Source organism: Talpa occidentalis, unplaced genomic scaffold, assembly GCF_014898055.3.
Source record: "Talpa occidentalis isolate TD23 unplaced genomic scaffold, MPIMG_talOcc4v2.1 talOcc4.4, whole genome shotgun sequence".
NCBI lineage: Eukaryota > Metazoa > Chordata > Mammalia > Eulipotyphla > Talpidae > Talpa > Talpa occidentalis.
In genome coordinates this window covers 55,196,206-55,215,397 of record NW_023604295.1, presented here as the reverse complement: position 1 = coordinate 55,215,397, position 19,192 = coordinate 55,196,206, and the positions used below count along the sequence as shown (strand labels likewise).

The window sequence follows — 19,192 nt, the reverse complement described above, 5'->3', positions numbered from 1 at the left end:
GTATAATGAATAAAGTAAATGAATAAATAGTACATTAAAGGTTATGTTATAAGACTGATGACATTCCACTTAATTTGGAAAAGAAAATTACTTCATCCTGCCCTAGCCTACCAAAAATGTAAATGCAGTTATGGGTCAGTGGACCATGGTAATTGAAAAGGAACATATCACTTAAATTGTCCTAGGATTTTTTTAATTACATAATTTGTCTTTTAATCTTTCCTTTTCTTTTTTGTTTTCCATTTCTGAGTTTTATAAAAATAAAACTGTTAACATTAATAGTTAACCAGTAGTCAGAGCGGTAAAAGGGATTATTTTGGTCCTGATTGAGAGTTTTGAAAGGTATGGTGTAAACAGATCAGAATGCAAGTAGAAAGCAAACTTGATTTAAAAAACTATTTGGAGAATAAATACTAAAATTTTTCACTCATGAACACAGCATCATTCAAGAACATATTCATTTCATTTTCATTTAAGATAAATGTAGATTGATCTGTGATTTTTTTTATATCAAACATCTAAAGAGTCATGTCTATATCAGTGTTTATGTATTAATCATATGATAGGATTTTATATCTTGTTTGCATCCTTAAGGCAGTAGGGCAATTCTTTCCTTGATCTCTTCCAGAAAGGAGCTTACAGATTTCTTTAGGCAATTGAAGGATACTCATGGAAAGTCTTTATCTGGACTGACATTTGATGAAATTGTTTACAAGATTTCTCAGCTTATTGGCCCCAAGAGAGCTCAGGTAAAAAGTAAAAGTCTCTTATTTCTACAGTTACATGTTGTAATTGTGTTTATAACATGTTCATGTTAAATCATCTATTAATAATAAACAATTTAACTGACAAATGACATGGGAAATACTGAGCATCTGATCATCCTAGAATAAAACTGATCCTCTTGTAATTTACTCTGGGTTACTTTGAATGATCTTGAAGGAAGACTTTTTTCCCTATGTTCTGCAAAGATTTAATTTAGAGTGTATAGATTTCTGTCCTTAAATTGCTCTGAGTATATATGTAATATAGTCTATTTTTAAGGTTTCTCTTGATGGGCACATTTAGTAATATCTAAAGAGATGTGAACCAATACCCCTAAAACATACTGTTTTAAAAATCAGTGTACCTCAATAAAAATAATTTGATACATGTAAAAAGATTTCTCATGAATATGATTGACCTTTATTTACCCTTTTGCTAATTCTCACTGTATGCTATTATGTGCTATTCTCAGTACTACTTATTTTATTATTTTTTTGAAGATTTATTTTTTTATTTATTTATGCATACAAGAACTCTGGGGTATAGGCCAGAGGTGTGGGGTGTGAGAGGATTCACCAGGGACAGTGGGCAGCAGAACAGTCAGATCTACTGAAATACACTGCTGAGGGGAGCAGTGGGCGAGAGGAGAGGTCTGCTGTGTCATGTGGGTTAGCTCCCTGGCCGGGGATGGAACTCAGGTTACAGTGGCTGCGGATACCTTGATAGTTCTGAGACTTAACCCCTTGCGCCACCAGGGAGGTCCTAATACTTCTTATTTTAGAGCAATTCTTTAAAAGAGTGTAATATTTTTATTTTTAGAGTCAAGGAAAATCAGTGCCAAATGGTGGTAGTAATGTTTCACCCAGCCATACTGCACCACAGTCTAATGCTGCCCAGCCACCCAAGCAAGCCTGGAGGGCCCTCACTTCACAAAGTCCTGCCACATGGGAAGGAGCCAATAATTTGGTGAGTCTGGAATTGCAGATTCTAAATGCATTAAATTCGGGGAGGAAAAAAGGGAGCTGAATTTAACCTTTGTGTGTTTTTCTCTAGGATGATGAGGAGGAAGAGGAGCCTTGTGTGATCTGTCATGAAAATCTTTCTCCAGAAAACCTGTCAGTTTTGCCTTGTGCTCATAAATTTCACTCTCAGGTAATGCATTAAATCTAACTTTTTATTTCATTTTTATTTATTTTTAATTGAAGTAATATTAGGATATCCCCATCAGATATTGCCACCAAAAGCACCCATCACCAACTCACCCATAGTCCCCCACCATAGTCCGTTGTGCTTCCTTCCCTTTTTGTTCTTACCACCCCTCTCCCTCCTCCCCTCTGGATGCTTCAATTCTGTGGTCAGCTCTCAAGCGTTAGTTTTTAAGGTTGTCTTTATCTAACCCTTAGATAGGTTTGTCTATATTCCACACACTAGTGACATTATATGGCTTTTATCTTTCTATGAATTATTTCATTTAGCATTATCCCTTTCAGCTCCATCCATGTTGCTGCAAATCATACAAGTTTATCCATTCTGATAAATATTCCTTTGATCCATCTTCTTGATCCACTTATCTGTTTGTGGGCATTTAATAGCCATAATTGGCTATTATAAATAGTGCTGCAATAAACATGAGAATGCAAGCCTCCTTTCAAATTAGATAAACTTGCTTTTTTAATATTTACCACTAATTGATTGAGACTTATACTACCTTACTGTGTCATCATCCATTGCTGTCATGAGTCCCACTGGATATTATTCAGGACTTTTGGGTACCACACAAACACATTTATTCCTGTTTCTCCATACCTAGCCACAGATTGCACTGTGTTGTCTCAGATCTCCAAACACTTTACAGCAGACGGGGACAACAGTGAGATTTAATGGTACCAGGAAGACAGTTCCCTTGCATAGAACTGGGAGGAATGTTAATTGACATGGCAGTTCAGTGGCAGTTTAGCAACAGTACTGCTTCACCTAGATTTGCTATAAATAACACATAGTATCCTTGAATGCGCCTTATCCATTATAAAGCATCAAACTACCTTTATCTCTTCAGGCTCCTATTTATTTGCTTTTTAAGATGCTCCATCTTGAATTTTGTTGTTAGAAAAATGCAAGGCTGACATATCTTATGTTGATTTGTGGCATATAGATAACTCCTGGTGTTGCTTCTGTCCAAGTACTTTTAATATATAATTTATGATCTAAGTCTTCTGTTGTAGAGAAATAATTTGACACAGGAAAAGATAATCTTATAGAAGAAAGGCTTTTAATGGGCGTGAACATAGCTAGCTCATTCAAACCATGTCATTAAGCACCATTTCAAAGATACGTTATACCTGGTACAGGATTTTATTTTGTATCTGTTTTGATATGAAAAGATTTACACACAGTGGCTAATCCCAAAATATCTTCAGGAAAGATATTTAGCCACCTGATTTTCCCCTTTGAAGTTTGTATAGTCCTTTCCTTTTAGAAAATAAATGTTTCACAAACGTATTTTATCCTTTGTCATTGGCAAATGAATTGAAAGTAGATTAATTTATTCATTGTGGGTTAGAATTAGTGGGACTCATATATAGTACCTATTCTTAATCCTTCCTATCTGTCCTGACGCTCCATTATTCACCCAGGTAAAATTTATTTGTTTTGAGAGAGTCATTATTAAAGCAAATAACTTAACAGATAGTTTATGGCCAAGGAAAATTACCATTGCCAAAGAAAGAGCAATCTGAAAAGTATATTCATCAATTTAACTTCAGAATAGCATAAACATTTTATAAAAGGTATTGGTTACTTCGATATGTTTAGTTGTGACTTTTTCTGAGTTAAAAATGAATATAGTAAAATAAGTGAGAGAAAAAAATACAGGTTTCCTCAGTTAGAAAGAATAGCTATTCATCCATCCTGAAAACCGCAGTAGGACCCTAATAGAATACATGGCCATAAGGTGTTCTGTTGTTACTGACTATACACTGCTTAGCAAATCACAGAGGAGGTGCCATGATTGCAGTAGCAGGCTTGGCAACCCATCAGATGAGTCTATAAAATCTACCAGAAGACATGTTGGTAACCCTGTTACAGAGTAACTGTTCTATCTGCTAATTTAAATCTGAGAGACTGATGTGAGTCTTTTTGTTCCTTAAGTGCATTAGACCTTGGTTGATGCAACAGGGGACATGCCCAACCTGTAGGCTCCATGTTTTGTTACCAGAAGAATTTCCTGGCCACTCCAGCCGGCACTTGCCCAAGATATGATGTAGATAGAAACTTCCTTCACAAAGGAAGTCCTGTTTTCAAGTCTCCAGAATTTAGTTTTGCCTTTTACTGTGAGCTGATAGTGCAAGTGGTGTGAAGCTGTGTGCTCTTCAGTATTATACAAAAGAAGCTAATTAATCTCATCCAAGCTGCAGCCAAAGAGGACAGATAAGATAAATCTTCAGGATTTATGACTGAACTGAGAGGCCTTAAAGAAGACGGAATTTTGAAAGTTACATTATATTTGTACTTAGTGGGTATTTTCTTCCAACATAAACATGGTAACTGTTGGCATGTGTCTTAGGATGTCTTCTTTTCCTTCTTACTCTGTTCACCCTTTACTTCCCCTCACATACACAATTTAATTTCATTAAATAAATTTAAGCAAAAGTGAAATAGTAAATAAGTTGGAAAATTCCACAGATTTCAACATTCCTTTAATTTTAACACTTGTTACAAAAAAAGTTATTGAATTATTTCCATTTTATCTCAATTCTGTCCTCTAAAACATGTAACAAGTTATGAAGAGATTTGGAGCTACTTCAGAGTGGGAATCATACAGTGTTTTATGTTAGAGCTGACTTACAAAGGCTTTTAAGAGAGGATTGTTAATTTCAGGAATTTTGTGAGCCAGTTATAAAACTGTTGGTAGATCGAAATCTGCCATAGTGGGATTACTTATACATAGAAATTGGTAAATGCGCTAAGGGACCACTTCCCCTTAGGAAGTACTTATTAAACATTTACCAGCACACACTGGGACCATGTCTAATGCTTCCTCATGTACCCAGTGTCTTGAACAGTAGGTACAGCACAGACATTCCCAGAATCAGAAATCAGGAAGCAGTAAGAAAAGGAATTCATGTGCAAATTAAGTCACATGCTCAGCTGAATAGTTGAGATCTTATGTTGAGTTATAAACATGCTCTTTGGACCTCAATAATTTATACATTGGAGCGATTTTTTTTTTTCCTGCCTTAAAATTTTCTAATTTCACTTTCTCATGCCGGGGGTAAGGGAACTGTATGTGTGTGGTTGCTTGTTGACAAAGTTGATACCACTGGGCTAAGCTGCGTATCTCAAGTTTATTACTGAGAACTTTCATTCTTAAAAGTAAAAAGCCTATTTTGAAAATAGTATTGTATAAATTCTGTAAGTGTTGTACATGTCTCTAGTTGCAAAATTAATTGGGTTACCTTTTAAGACAAATGTTACTTGGTTCCTATTCTTTTCCATAAATTAATGAAATTGAGACTGTGAATAAGTGTTTCCTCACTCAGCAGTTACATTATCTGTATATTTCAGTGTAAATGTATCTTGAAGTTACTTTAAATCTCTATTAAATCTGCCATTTCTGTATGCTAAAAATTTTTTTTTTGTAATGAGAATAGACTGGAAAATATGTATTAAAAAATTAAGGCTTTCATCTAGACATGTAAAATGCCAAAAATGCCTTAGAATTGCAAAAGTTCTAAGGGCCTTTAATAATTATCTTCTCTAACTTCTCAAGGTCATGGTGATATAGCAAATTATTTCATGAGATATTTCTTAGTTTTTGTTTACAGTTGCAATTTCATTTTCATGTGGGAAATAATAAATGTTTCTTAATTGAACACCTATTTTATCTGTGTGTTTTGGTTTAAGTATATCCTAATACTTCAAACTTCTATTTCAGATACTTACTTTTGTTTGATTGTAGCTAAATTGTTTGTTATAAAAAAGGAAAGGAAAATATCTAAAAAGGCAGTCACCTAGACTTGCAAATTGCTAAATTTGCTAAATACAACATTGCTAAATATAACATTCAGTCATAAGCCTCCTCCACAGACTGATGCTGCAAGATCTGCCATTTGTGGCTCCAAGGATGGTGCCAGACGACTTATAGCTGATATATATTGAGACTATTGAGAATAATCTAGTAGGACTGATCTCCTACAAGTCAGGTTCTGTTCTGTTGATGTTGAACGTAATGCAGTTGTGGGTTTTTTATGTATAATTTAACAATAAAGATAATTATAGGGATCATTCTACCATGAACAATGATCACTGCCCTGCCTGTGACTGCACTGGGGTCCAGAACACCATCCTGCTCAGAAATCCAACAAGGGATGTGGCAGTATTTACAGCAAAAACAATTAAATACCAGTAACATCAACTGCATCTACTCTGAGAGCCTATATCTTGTAATGTTTTCATTCAAATTTATTGAATGTTCTGCATTTATAAAATACTCCTGGAATACTTCATCCCATAGCCTCTTTTTTTTTTTTTTTAATAGAGGCATGCTTTATTTATTTGTTTGCTGGTTTGTTTGTTTGTTTTGTTTATACATGCACTGGGTACAGTCAGAAGCGCGGGAGGGTGAGAGAATTCACCAGAGCCAGAGCGGGAGCAGAGCAGGCAGAAGGACCGAAGTACACTGCTGAGGGGAGCAGCGGGCGGCAGGAGAGGTCTGTGCACCATGTGGGATCCTCCTCTGGTGGCCGGGGAGCAGCTGGGGATGGAACCGGCGCCGCAGAGGCCGCGGGCAGCTTCGCAACCCAGCGCTCAACCGCTGCGCCACCGGGGAGGCCCATCCCATAGCCTCTTGAGTAAGAATTCTAGGACTATAGTAGCTGAGTACTATGTGGTTATAGTCAGATAAAAGCAAATTGATACTAACTTACTGTAAAGATACATGGTTTCTGATCTTCTTGAATGGGCAGTTTTTAGAACTAATGGGTTTATTTCTTAAGTATAGATTGTAGGCCATATCACATTTATATATTCCAAGAGACCCTCTGGGAATATGCATTTTTTTAAAGATTTATTTATTTATGCATACAAGTACTGGGATACAGGCCAGATGTGCAGGGGATTGAGAGGATTCACCAGAGACAGAGTGGGGAACAGAACAGGCAGACTGACTGAAATACACTGCTGAGGGGAGCAGCGGGCGAGTCAGGAGAGGTCTGCTGCGCCATGTGGGTAGCTCCCTGGCCAGGGATCGAACTCGTGCTGCAGTGGCTGTGGACAGCTTCGTAGGTTGCATCTTAACTCCTTGTGCCACCAGGGAGGCCCCAGAATATGTATTTTGAATGAGCACTCCTGGTGTTCGGAAGCAAACTTAAGTTTGAAAACTACTGGTGTAGAAAGTGACTTTCTCAGGCAGGTCTAGGTTTGAATTTTTAAATTCCATTTCTGGGATGTTATACGATCAAGAATAAATTACTTAAACTTTTCTCAAATTCTCATGTGAAAAAGGGGGGAGGGACTACTTGCCTGATAATTATTGACACTAAATGTGCATTCATTAGTCTTCATTCTCAAAGTAGCAAACCTTCTATTAGCTCTTCAGCCTGTTTGAATTTATTCTCAAAGTGTTTCTCTCTAACTACCCTTATTAAATGAAGTGATCAGAGACTATAACCATTATTCTTTACACTTTCTCATACTCCCAGAATGATGAACGGTTAATTTATTACATAAAATCATCACACCCCTGTAACATTTGCTAGATCCCTTTGAACTACATAATGTAATAATTCTTAATTCTGCCTAGTAAAGTTGAATAACAATGATCTAGGCAACTAAAAGTTGTACAGATATATAGGAAAGATGCTATCTCCACTTGGGAGACAAGAATCCTGAGGAAATGATTTATCCAAAGTCACACAACTATTGAGTAGAAGGGCCCTGATTCTAATCTACATTCCTGCATCAAAACCAGTATTGGTCCCTCTATGATAACAAATGAAAAAAAGCAAATGAAACTACTTGACTGCTTCTTTGGGTAAATACACAACTGAAACAAGATTAGTCTTATAGGAGGCATTCTAGCTCAGAATAAAGTAAAAATTATACTCTTCTTACTTCCAGGTTGATGGTATTTGATCAATACTTTAAAATGGCAAAGTACAGATGTTACACATTTTTCAATTTCAAACATCATATTGACATTCACTTAGAGCTTATCTCCAGAGTTGCATCATTTTCTTAAACCATGAAATGTTACAACCACTATTAGGATTCCAATGTCACAATAGCATACTTCTGCAATGTGAATAATTTTTGTCAGTGCACGATCTCAGACCAGAGAAAATAGCAAGCTTCTAGGAAAAGTTTTTGTATGGGCCTTTGACTTTTCTCTTGAAACATTACTATATGGCCAAAGGAAAGACTGATTGTAAGCGGCAGTAATGAATTTGGCATTTAGCCCAAGAAAGACTATTTTAATTGTAAAGGTCTATGACAAAAGCCATTCCTCAGCAGTTAAAGGTGAAACATTTTAATTACAACTTCAATTAAGAAAAGTGGTTTGTTTTAATGAATTATGAACACTTTTACATTATCAGAACATTACAAAATAAACAGGAGTTTGAAACCAGCATATATTCATTGGATGTATTTTTTAAGTAGCTAACTCTCTTACTACCTTTGCCCTTTCTACCCATAGTCAAGAATTGATATGCTCCTTGAAACATGACAACAGTGTAGATAATATATCAAAATTAGGGTCATTATTTATTGAATGCTTGTTACATGAGAATAATTTTTGATTTGGGGTACATCAAGAATAATAGGACAAGATATTGTAGGCCTGAAGGAGCTGTGTCGTAAGTCGAGTTCAAGCATCTCAACTTCCTTGAAGATAACTAGTATTATAGTGAAATATGTCTTCAATGCTAAATAGATCACACAGATAAGTTATATAAGAGTTTGGTTGCTGCAGGCTGGGGCAATGAGATCTTCTCAGTGAAAATGGAAGGATGAAGCTAGATCTTAGTTGATTCTCAATCATATTAAGATGCTACTTAACATCCTTCCCACTTGGAACACATTTCCTTAGATTGCATTGCTGCAGGAGGCCTTGATGCCCCAGCCAGATAAGACAACTGGCAAGCAGCGAAGGTAAAGGGCCTCACACCATGGGGCTGAAGATTCCTTGTGCCTCACACCGTGGGGCTGAAGATCTAACATTCCTTCACTTTTTGTTCTTGGTCAAAAGGAGAAAAGGAGAAAGGAGAAAAGGAGAAAAATTTCCCAAAAAGTACATGTATCAGCAGACTGCAAACAATTGGCACGGAAAATTACCTGTTTAGAAATTAGTTACTACACAATTTGGCCCAATTAACAATGGGAGACAATTTATTGTACATATCTGACAAGCAATCCAGCATAACAATTATAGTATATCCTTGTTTTGTTTTTTAGAAGTTCCTTTTTATTTAGAAGTTTCTTAGGAAAGTTTTTAAATGAAGTTGACTGTATTAAGAAGTTTGTAGGTAGAAAAAGTTCTGATAGCTGAGCAGCAGCTGGTCTCCGGCTGAAGGCCATGTGAATAAAATAGTCTTTTGATGCTGAGGTTTTAGCTGCCAGGGATGCACTGGCGGCTATCCACTGTCTTAGATAATTGTCTAGCTGAAATAATAAGTTTTAGTGTTAGGTTTGGTTTTTTATCTATTAACCGTGAAGGCTACTGTCTAGCTGGGACCTGTAGGAGCCAGTAGTCCATGGGAATAAAATACACTAATTGTTTCTGCTTTACACATGACAATGTATTTTTTTTCTGCTTACTAAAGATGAATAAATAAAGACCTGCTGAGTCTCTCGGCAGAAGATACTAGCACCTCACCAAGTGTCAGTGTCTCCTCATTCTACCTTACCCCCTTCCCCTCAGCCCTCTCATCCTTTCAGGAACCCCTGACACGACATGTTGCCAGAGGCTGGTCCCCGGCATTCCATGTTTAACTCAGTTCTCTGTGTAAATGTGACCTTAAAGTATTTTCCTTGACTGGAATATTGACGATTTTATGCGCAGAAACCTTGTGGAAGCCACCTGATCCATGTGATCGATGTCTCTATTACTAGTAAGGTGATAACACCGCTTGCCACTTGTGGTGCACTAAGGGCACAGCATAGTTATTTAGTATTTCTCACAAACATGCAAAAACAAGTTGTGACAAATCATTAAAAAGCCCACTATGCATTTAAAAAAAAGTATTCTACTTGACTACCAAAATGAAAATACACCTGAATTTATTATCTGAAATTTTTGTTTACTCTTTAATTTTATTATAAGATTCATAGAAGCAGGAATTTTTTTCATATATAATTATCCACACATAATTAATGAATAATAGAGGGCAGAATCTAGGCAAGACTAAGACCAATAGGAAGTGGTTTGATGAAGCAGGTAATGAGAGTTCAAATGCAGAAGATATCAGAATTCAAGGGAGAAAAGAATTTCATGTAAGGGTCACAACTGAGAGCAGGAATTTTGGCTGACTTGTTTATCATTTACCACCCATTACCTAAGAGATCTGGTACAAAGTAGGTACTCAATAAATGTGTGTTGAGTATATGAGCCTTGTGAACCCAAGCATAATTTACATAAGAGGACAGATTACCCATTTTTAACAAGGACAGTGGTTCAACAGTAAGTAACCCTTAGAAAGTTCTTTTCAGTCATAGCCCACAGATGACTTTCTGCTCTCTAAATGAAAACTTAAGCATTAGTGCAATTTTTATATCACTTATGGACAGTGCATTTAATTGGACTTACCACTATTATAATAATCCCTACTCAGCTGGTAACCCCTGAGCCTTTTCCCGGGCCTGCCAATTTTCCCTCAGCACATTTAATAAAACTTGTTTGGGTTCCTAAAAATAAAGACTGTGCAAAGCATAAGTCAAAAGTGTTAAGGCTTCAAAGCAATTGACTTTTCAGGATTTCAATATATGAAATAGACTAAAAATTATGACAAGGATGAAAATGAAACCAAGGTATAATTTATTAAGTTTGATGAAACCTATTTTCCAAAACCATGTTTGGACATTTACTCAGGTTTCTCTCCAACTACTTCTTGATAAGTAGATATCTGCCAGTTGTCTTCTCCCCTCCCAGGCCTACATATAAAATGCCACAAAACTGCCAAAAAACACTGAAGGAAATACAAAGCTGAGTATTTTTCATTCATTGTCAGCATCAGTGCTTCCCAGTCTATACCATAACATCAACCCTGTTTGAATAAGCACAAGTCTGCATTTCTGCCTTGCAGATAGGAAGCAGGCTGACTGTCTTACTTAGTTCCCTGAATGGTCAAAGTTCATTGAAGGCAGACATTAGGGCAATAAGGTGCAGCCACTGCAGATGAGGCTGCATACCAACTTATTACAGCTTTCACAAACTTTTACTGAAAACTATTTTGCAAAACTTTACTTCTCAAATTGTGTCAGGTTGTTTGTTTGTTTTAATTAAGAAAGGTATGTTGACTATAGCATATTTCAAACTGCAGAAATAAAGGAGAAAAAATAATGTATCGCCATAGTTCTAATCCCTAGAGTATTTTCTATTTTAACTTTTATGTCTGTATAATCTTGTTTAAAAATAATTTTTAATTTAATATAAAATATCACTGTGTGAAAACTATAGCACTAATAAAAGAATTTAAAGATCATTCTTAATCCTTTGCTCATGTACACATGCCAAGCAACTTTTCAGGCCTCCAGTGGATACTCTTGGCTGTCCTGCAAATTTAACTCAACTCTGACACTGTCTATCTGGGTAGCATCAGATCCCACAGGTTAAGGACTCGAGACTTTTCCATAACTTCAGATGCCAAACACAACTGCAGTATGTGGCCTGATCTTCTAACCAACTGACTATAAGTCAGATGGTGGTTTTTTTGATGTCACCAAGTTGGCAACAGAGGTGCTTTCCTTCCTTGTTTTCCTTCCAAGAGAAAATTAAAAATTATCCAGGAACAGAGCACCACGAAGAATCCTTCAGCATGGTGGTGAAATGGAAGCACCTTCTGCATATCTGAGCCCAGCAGACTGCTGCAGAGGGAATGCAGCAGAGAGCCATGCATCACTGCGATGAAAGGTATAAGGGAAGAAACTCAGGGAGGTAGCAGTCTGGAGGCAGAGATGGTCAAGTTGCTAGCCAAGGGTTCTGGGGAGGGGAGAGCAGTGAAGGTTGGAGGCACATAACTTTGGCTCAAATTAAGCCCAAAGGGGAGGAGCTCAGGTGCTTCAGATGGTCTGGAACCTCAGGAAGAGGACAACAGAGAAATCACTCTACACCATGCTCCTTCCTGGATGGCAGGGGACCTGTGCTGGTGCCGTGAAATGCACTAACAGCAGGTAGATTGCTGAGTCCCAGATAATGGGACCCCAGAGTGGGGGATTAACAGTGGTGCCATAAACAAACCCCAGACAGTTTCTGAACAGTGACTGGCCCCCTCTGGGTGCCTCCACTACCCTGATTTTATCCTACACACCTACAGCAAGAATCAATAAAATCAAAGTTACAGTGCCACCTACTGGAAAAGTAAAATATAGGTAGCTCAAGTCTAAGCTACTGATCCAGATTTCCAATGGGCAGGCAGAAACAGACAATACCTGGGCACGTGAGGTCTCAAGATAATGTGGCATCCCAAGAAGAGAATGACAGACTCTCCAGGAACCAACCCCATCGATGTGGAAGAGTATATCTTTGTAACAAATAAAGATTTCAAAAACTATCATTAAAATAACCTTAAAGGGCCTCCCTGGTGGCGCAAAGGGTTAAGACGCAAACTATGAAGCGCTCTGCAGCACGAGTTCGAGTCCCTGGCCGGCCAGGGAGCTAACCCACATGGCACAGGAGACCTCTCTTGACTTGCCCGTTGCTCCCCTCAGCAGTGTATTTCAGTCAAGCTGTCTGTTCTGTTCCCCATTCTGTCTCTGGTGAATCCTCTCACCCACCCCCACACCTCTGGCCTGTACTCCAGCTCTTGTATGCATAAATAAATAAAACCTTTTAAAAAAAATAAACTTTAAGAGGTCAGTCTGCTCAGTCTCTGCTGCCAGCCACCCCTCTACTAGAGCTCTGGCTCAGCTGTAGGCCTGTGTTCCTCCACAGGAGGGAGCAAGGAAGCTGGGTGGGCAGCAACTGATAGGGGCTGCAGGGACAGAAGGATGGGGTCCTGCTCACTCAATGGCAGCAGTGGGCCACCTGGTGGCAGTCATGTCCCAAGATCATTTCCACTGGCTGCACCTAGAACACACACATTTTCACCAGGACTTGGAATTCCTAGAGAAACTACCTGGTTGTGGCCTCCAGTGACTCCACCCTGAGGATTCTGGACCATACGGAGGACTGGCTGTCCTACACACTCCGTGGGCATCATGACCCAACCATCACTGTTGCCTTCTCAAGAACAGGATAGTATTTTGCATCTGGAGATTCTGATGAATATGTGATGGTGTGGAAGAGTAACTTGAGGCTGTCAGTTATGGAGAAATCATAAAAGCACAGAGGCCCTGAGCCACTAGGCATCTGATGCCCAAGCTCCACTGGGAACCTGCCAGAAGAGGATTTCCCTAAGCCACCAGCAACAGGAGTCAGGCAACCCAGCCCCAGGAGCCCACTAGGAGGCCCCAGACAATAGGAGGCCCCAGACAAGGAAGCTGGAGCACACGGTGTGCCAGCTGGACGTCCTTACTCAGTTAGTGTGCATCCAAAGCAGTTGTGGACACTGACAGAAGACAAGCAATGTCTGCACAACCAGCAGTTAATCGTGCAGAGAATGACATCGTGATCAGGCAGCAAGAATCATGATCTTGCTCTATTTTGTCCAGGAATTTGTTGTGGGACTTGGGTAAATAAAGGGGATTCAGCTCTGTGGGAACCATACACATACACAGGCACTCACAAGACAAGAAATAACAAGTGTGGGGCCTCCCCGGTGGCGCAGCGGTTGAGCGCTGGGTTGCGAAGCTGCCCACAACTTCTGCAGCACCGGTTCGATCCCGGCTGCTCCCCGGCCACAGGAGGAAGGTCCCACATGGTGTGCAGACCCCTCCTGCCACCCGCTGCTCCCCTCAGCAGTGTATTTCGGTCCTTCTGCCTGCTCTGCTCCCCGCTCTGGCTAGGTGAATTCTCTCACCCTCCCGAGCTTCTGACTGTACCCAGTGCTTGTATAAATAAATAAATAAATAAATAAATAAATAAATAAATAAATAAACAAACAAACAAACAAACAAAAAAAGAGTTCTCCTTTAAAAAAAAAAGAAATAACAAGTGTTAGAGAGGGCGTGGAGAGAAAGGAGGCTCTGTACACAGTTCATGGATGTGAATTGTTGCAGCCATATGGAAAGCAGTATGGAGAGTTTTCAAAAAATTAAAAATCCATATAAAGCAGTTTCCCCACTTCCGGGTATTTATCTCAAAAAATACAAAAACAGTAATTTGAAGTTCTGAACCTTCCTATTTAATACAGAATTATCTACAACAACCAAGAACTGAAAACAACCTAAATGCTCATTGACAGATGATTGGATAAAAGAAGATGTGGTATACATGGAATATTATTCAGCTATGAAAAAAAAGCACGAAACCTTGTGTAGGGTAAGGAAAAAAGTGTCAGGCTTTTCTGCCCTCCCGCCATTAGGATGGATTATGGAAACTTGTGGTCCTGCATGCATGCCTGATGGCGGGCACCTGGAGTAGGGTGTGGGCATATGTAGATGGGATTCACCTGGGCTAAGACTGGGCTTTTAAGCGCGGCATCACGGGGATGCCAGAAGATGCCGAGAAAGAAGCAGAGAAGTCGATAGCAGAGAAGCAGAGAGAACGCCGGAGAGCCCAGATAGAGTGAGAATTGGTTGGGAGGCCTACCAGCCTCCAGGCCCCCCAGAACCCCTGCCTGCCATGTGCTTGGTAAATCTAAATGAAAGATCTGCAAAAGCCACTGAGGACTCTGACTCCTCCTTTACCCGGTCTGCTGGATCAGAAAACCTGCTCAGTGTCCATTCCTGCCTCTATACCTTGCCAGTTGCAAAACTATGGATGGACCTGAAAGTATTATGCTTAGTGAAATAAGTTACGAGAGAAATATCATATGGTCTCATTCATATGTGTGTGGCACATAAAGAAACTAATGAACTAAAAATAAACTTTCAGACTGAAGACCAAATTAGTAGTTACCAAAAAGAAGGGCAAAGCAGATGAGTGTTGTTTAAACAGGGTCAATTGTATGGTGAAGTATAGAACTGGACCTCTGCTGATGAACTTTCTGTAGTATATACAGATCTTAATTGATAACTATGCATACCTGAAACTTCCACAATGCTATAATGTAAGGTTATTTCAGTAATTTTTAAAACTAGAAAAAGCCAAGCATAATACATGCAATAATTGGAGTGAATTTCAAAATAATTATACTGATTGAAGGAAGTCAGAGTAAGAAACAACATTATTGTAGGATTCCATTTGTATAAAAATCTAGGAAATGCAAACTTATCTATATTGGCAGAGCTGATTAATGGTTACTGGGGGAGGGTGGGAGAGGATGATGTTATTACAAAGAAGCACAAATTTATATTTGGGGTGGCAGATATCTTCACAATCTTCATTGTGGTAAAGGTTTCATAAGCATGTGCAAAATTCATCACACTGTAAACTCTTTATATAGTTTGTGTGTCAATTATATTTAAGTTTTTATTTTTAAAAGAGCGGCAAACCTCACACAGCAGTGCAGTCTTTCTATACTAAGTCAAAGGAGCAGTGACACAAAGACAAAAGTTCCAACCAGGATCCCACCGGCTGGGAGGCTCTAGGTGTCTCTGGTTTTCATTTTCATTTCCCCAGAAGCTTCAAGTCTGACCCTTTCCTCACCTTTCATTCTGATGTTACCCACAGGTTGACTCAGGAAAAGGCACCACCCTATCTCTACCTATCACTCCTGAAACTATGTTTCCAAATCTCCTGTTTCCTGATGCCACAGCAGCGGGACCTCAGAGCAACACAACTGCACAGCTCTGAAGTGGGACGAGAGCCATTTAGCAGCTACACAACCTTTGGCCAAGCACTAAACCACTCTAAACAGCCATTTTATCCATTTAAAAATGTTAAACATTTCCTACCTGACGGCTGTCCTGTAGATATGCACAAAAGAATGAAGTGATGCCTGGCATGAGGCGCTGAGAAGGAAGCCTCTCCTCTCTGGTGATGTTTGAAGCCCCCTTGTTAAGCCAGTGATTCTGCTCTCTCTGTCAACCTACTCCAGCTTGCAGGACACTAGCTGAAGCCTCAGGTGCATGCTGTAAATGAAGTCTAAAACTAGTGGGTGTCCAACCTGGCTACACATTAGAATCACCTGGGGAACAGCGACCAAAAAAACTTGATGCCAGGGCCCACCTCCTAGAGGTTTTAATTGAATTAATTGAGTCATGGCACAGCTGGGTCTTGGAATAGTTGAAACTTACCCAGGCGATTAAACATCACATGGGGCCAAGGTTGTGAAACACTATTGTAAAAGCTGCTGAAATCTTAATATGCATTGAATCACTGGGGATCTTGTTAAAATTCAGATTGATTCCATAGGTCTGAGATTCTGCATTTCTAAGAAGCTCCCAGAAGATGCTGGTGCTATTAGTCCCGGGATAACACTGAGGGAAAAGGCTAAACCCCAGAGGATCATCAGAATCAGTGAGTGATTTTCTGAAGCTGAGGATGCCTGATTTCTGCCCGAGATGGGGCACCGCCCACTGCCCTTTTATAGAGAGCCAGATAGGTCAGATGCATTTCCCTCTTCGAGAGCCCTGGGTCTAGTCTGACGGTTTACTTATGAAGAAACTAGCCCCAGAGGGTATGTCACCTCTGCTCTGATGTAACTTTTCTCCTAGGAAAGTTCATTAGTGAAGGAAAACGATTTCAACAGAACATTTTCTGGCATGTAGGTCCCCAGTGCTGACTGGGGACTGCAGTTGGCTCGCGTGAATTGAGCGTGATGCTTTCATTAACACAGCTCAGAACCCAGCCGAGGAGCACTCGCGTGATGAATAGGGTCCTGGGTTCTACTTGAAGCATTATCACATAATATATCAGTTTTATGTCAAATGAACTGATGGTTTTATGGCTTTTCCATTCAATTTGATAGGCCCCTTGTCATGGGCTCTTTTTAATATGACTAGAGGGCATTTTTTGGTGGTTGATGACATAGTGATTTATAAAACCCACTTCATGCATCAGCCACACATATGTAAATCAGAAACATTTCTTTCTGGGAAAAATTATCAATGCCATCCTGTGATAAATAGGTGCATATTCAATGGGCAGGCATTCATCAAGACACAGATTTGCATTCACTTTTCTATATATCATATAACCAAGCAATTAGCACAATAGCTGGAAAATAGGCTTATAATGCTGGGTCCTTCCAGATGGAGGATGTGCAGCTACTGAGCTCAGTGCCATGTGACCATTACTGCGCTGAAGCAGGTGGCTGGGAACTCAGCTGAAGTTACCAGAGCATTAGGTTGGAGGTGGAACAGAAGCATTTTTTAAATCTATAAGTTGCAGGATTGTTATGTAACTTAATATTCTCAACAGTCTTTAGTCGTGAGAACCTGCTGTGAGATAGGAAGTATTATCTACATCTTAAGGATAAGAAAACTTAAGTGAAAAGACTTATCTAAAATTTGAGGTCCGGTCAGTCTGATCTCACCATGCTCTTTCTGCTCCTCTACAATGTTGGCAGAAACCAGGAGCAGCATTTGCAGGTCAGCTGAAGTGAATTTTGTCACTGTGATACCAACTTTGCTGAGACCAGACTTCAGCCCTCAGCAAGTTGTACCTGCCATCTGCTTTCTGCGCCTGGCCTCGAAGACAGAGGAATGATATCAGAAGAGCTATCAATAGAGCATGAGGGAGGGAGAGAGGGAGGGAGGAAGGAAGGAAGGAAAGAAGGAAGGGAGTCTGATGGATGACATCAAATCAGTTAACATACTTAACTGCTTGTATGTAATAAGGCCCCAAATAAATTGCAACTTCCTAAAACACAAATATGCCACATGCACTTGAAAGAAACATATTTTATTTCCTAAATATTTGTGATATTTGTTGGAGGGAGAATTACAACATTTTCCCCACAGAGTTTTTAAGATATTATATTGTAGGGTAAGGTAAAAAGTATCAGGTTTTACTGCCGTCCCACCATTGGGATAGATGACGGAAACCTGTGGTCCCGAATGCATGCCTGATGGCGGGCACCTGGAGTAGGGTGTGGGCCTATGTAGGTGAGATTCATCTGGGCTGAGACTGGGCTTTTAGGGGTGGCGTCGCGGGGTCACCAGCAGAAACCAAGAAAGAAGCAGAGGAGCCGACAGAGAAGCAGAGCCATGAAAAGAGCAGAGAGAACGTGAGAAGGCCGGAGAGCCCAGAGTGAAGACTTACTGGGGCAGGTCTTGTACCTGGTAATCCCAAACCAGAAAAACAATAACCAAAAAATTTCCTGTCTCTGGCACCCACACTGAAGCCAGATAAAACACCTGGAGCTGATAGAGTGGTCAGAGCTTCCTCAGCAGCCTTGATTATTAATGTTAATTCCAGGATCTCTGCCATCGACGGGGCCCTAGCAGATAAATCATACCATTATTCTTTAGCCCTCGAGCTCAGGTATAAGTCTCTCTCAAGGGGAGTTTAGATTTATAGGTGATGTAATTTAGAATTCTAGGCTCATAAGTTAATGCTTCAGAAACGTCTTCTTTATCTTTTCTGGAATGATAAATGGAGAGATCCCTGGCACTGCTCCTCAACTCCTTGCTTGATCTCCTTGCTTTTCATGAAGGCCTTATTCTGCCAGATTCACTACTGTTCGCAGCTGAAAAGGCAGTGGTGTGGTGTAGACAAGAAAGAGATTAATGGCAATAGTGGAGCAATGTTTTTGAAGCTGTATCTTTGGAGAGATAAATACTACTTTACAGCACTCACTTTATGCTGGGCCCTGAACTAGTACTTTGGGAAATGACATTCTAAGTATATTCTAATTACATAAGTAAAGCCAATATTTATGTAATGTTTTACATATCTTATCTGTTTAATCCTACACCATCCTTATAAGGAATACATTACTGCCATCCCATTTTCCAGATGTGGAGATGGGAGTGAGAGAGTATCTCATTGTGGTTTTATTTGCATTTCCCTGGTAAGTGATGATGACCATTTTTTCATCTGTCTGCGGGCCATCTGTCTGTCTTGTTTGGAGAAGTGTCTACATAATAGCTCTTCTGCTCATTTTGTGATTGGGTTATTTATTTTCATTTTGTTGAATGGTATGAGTTCTTTGTATATCTTAGACATCATATCCATGTGAGAGGTATGAGGTGCAGATGTTTTCTCCCATTCAATAGTGTCTTTTCA

General features: G+C 39.5%; 1 protein-coding gene across 10 annotated transcripts in view; it reads left to right on the top strand.

Annotated features, from left to right (window-relative positions):
- The window catches only part of DZIP3 (DAZ interacting zinc finger protein 3), a 110,513-nt gene that overhangs the window by 72,544 nt on the left and 18,777 nt on the right, over positions 1–19,192 (top strand). For 3 of the 10 annotated variants that reach the window (XM_054700611.1, XM_054700612.1, XM_054700617.1), the window contains 4 exons: positions 602–749; positions 1,585–1,731; positions 1,819–1,917; positions 15,692–15,852. In XM_054700611.1, the coding sequence (XP_054556586.1) occupies positions 602–749; positions 1,585–1,731; positions 1,819–1,917; positions 15,692–15,814 (517 nt within the window). In that variant the 3' untranslated portion in view covers positions 15,815–15,852. Of the gene's footprint in view, positions 1–601; positions 750–1,584; positions 1,732–1,818; positions 1,918–3,912; positions 6,252–15,691; positions 15,853–16,375; positions 16,481–19,192 lie in introns of those variants that run through there. The other 7 variants (XM_054700619.1, XM_054700618.1, XM_054700616.1 and 4 more) reach the window with 6 other exon arrangements.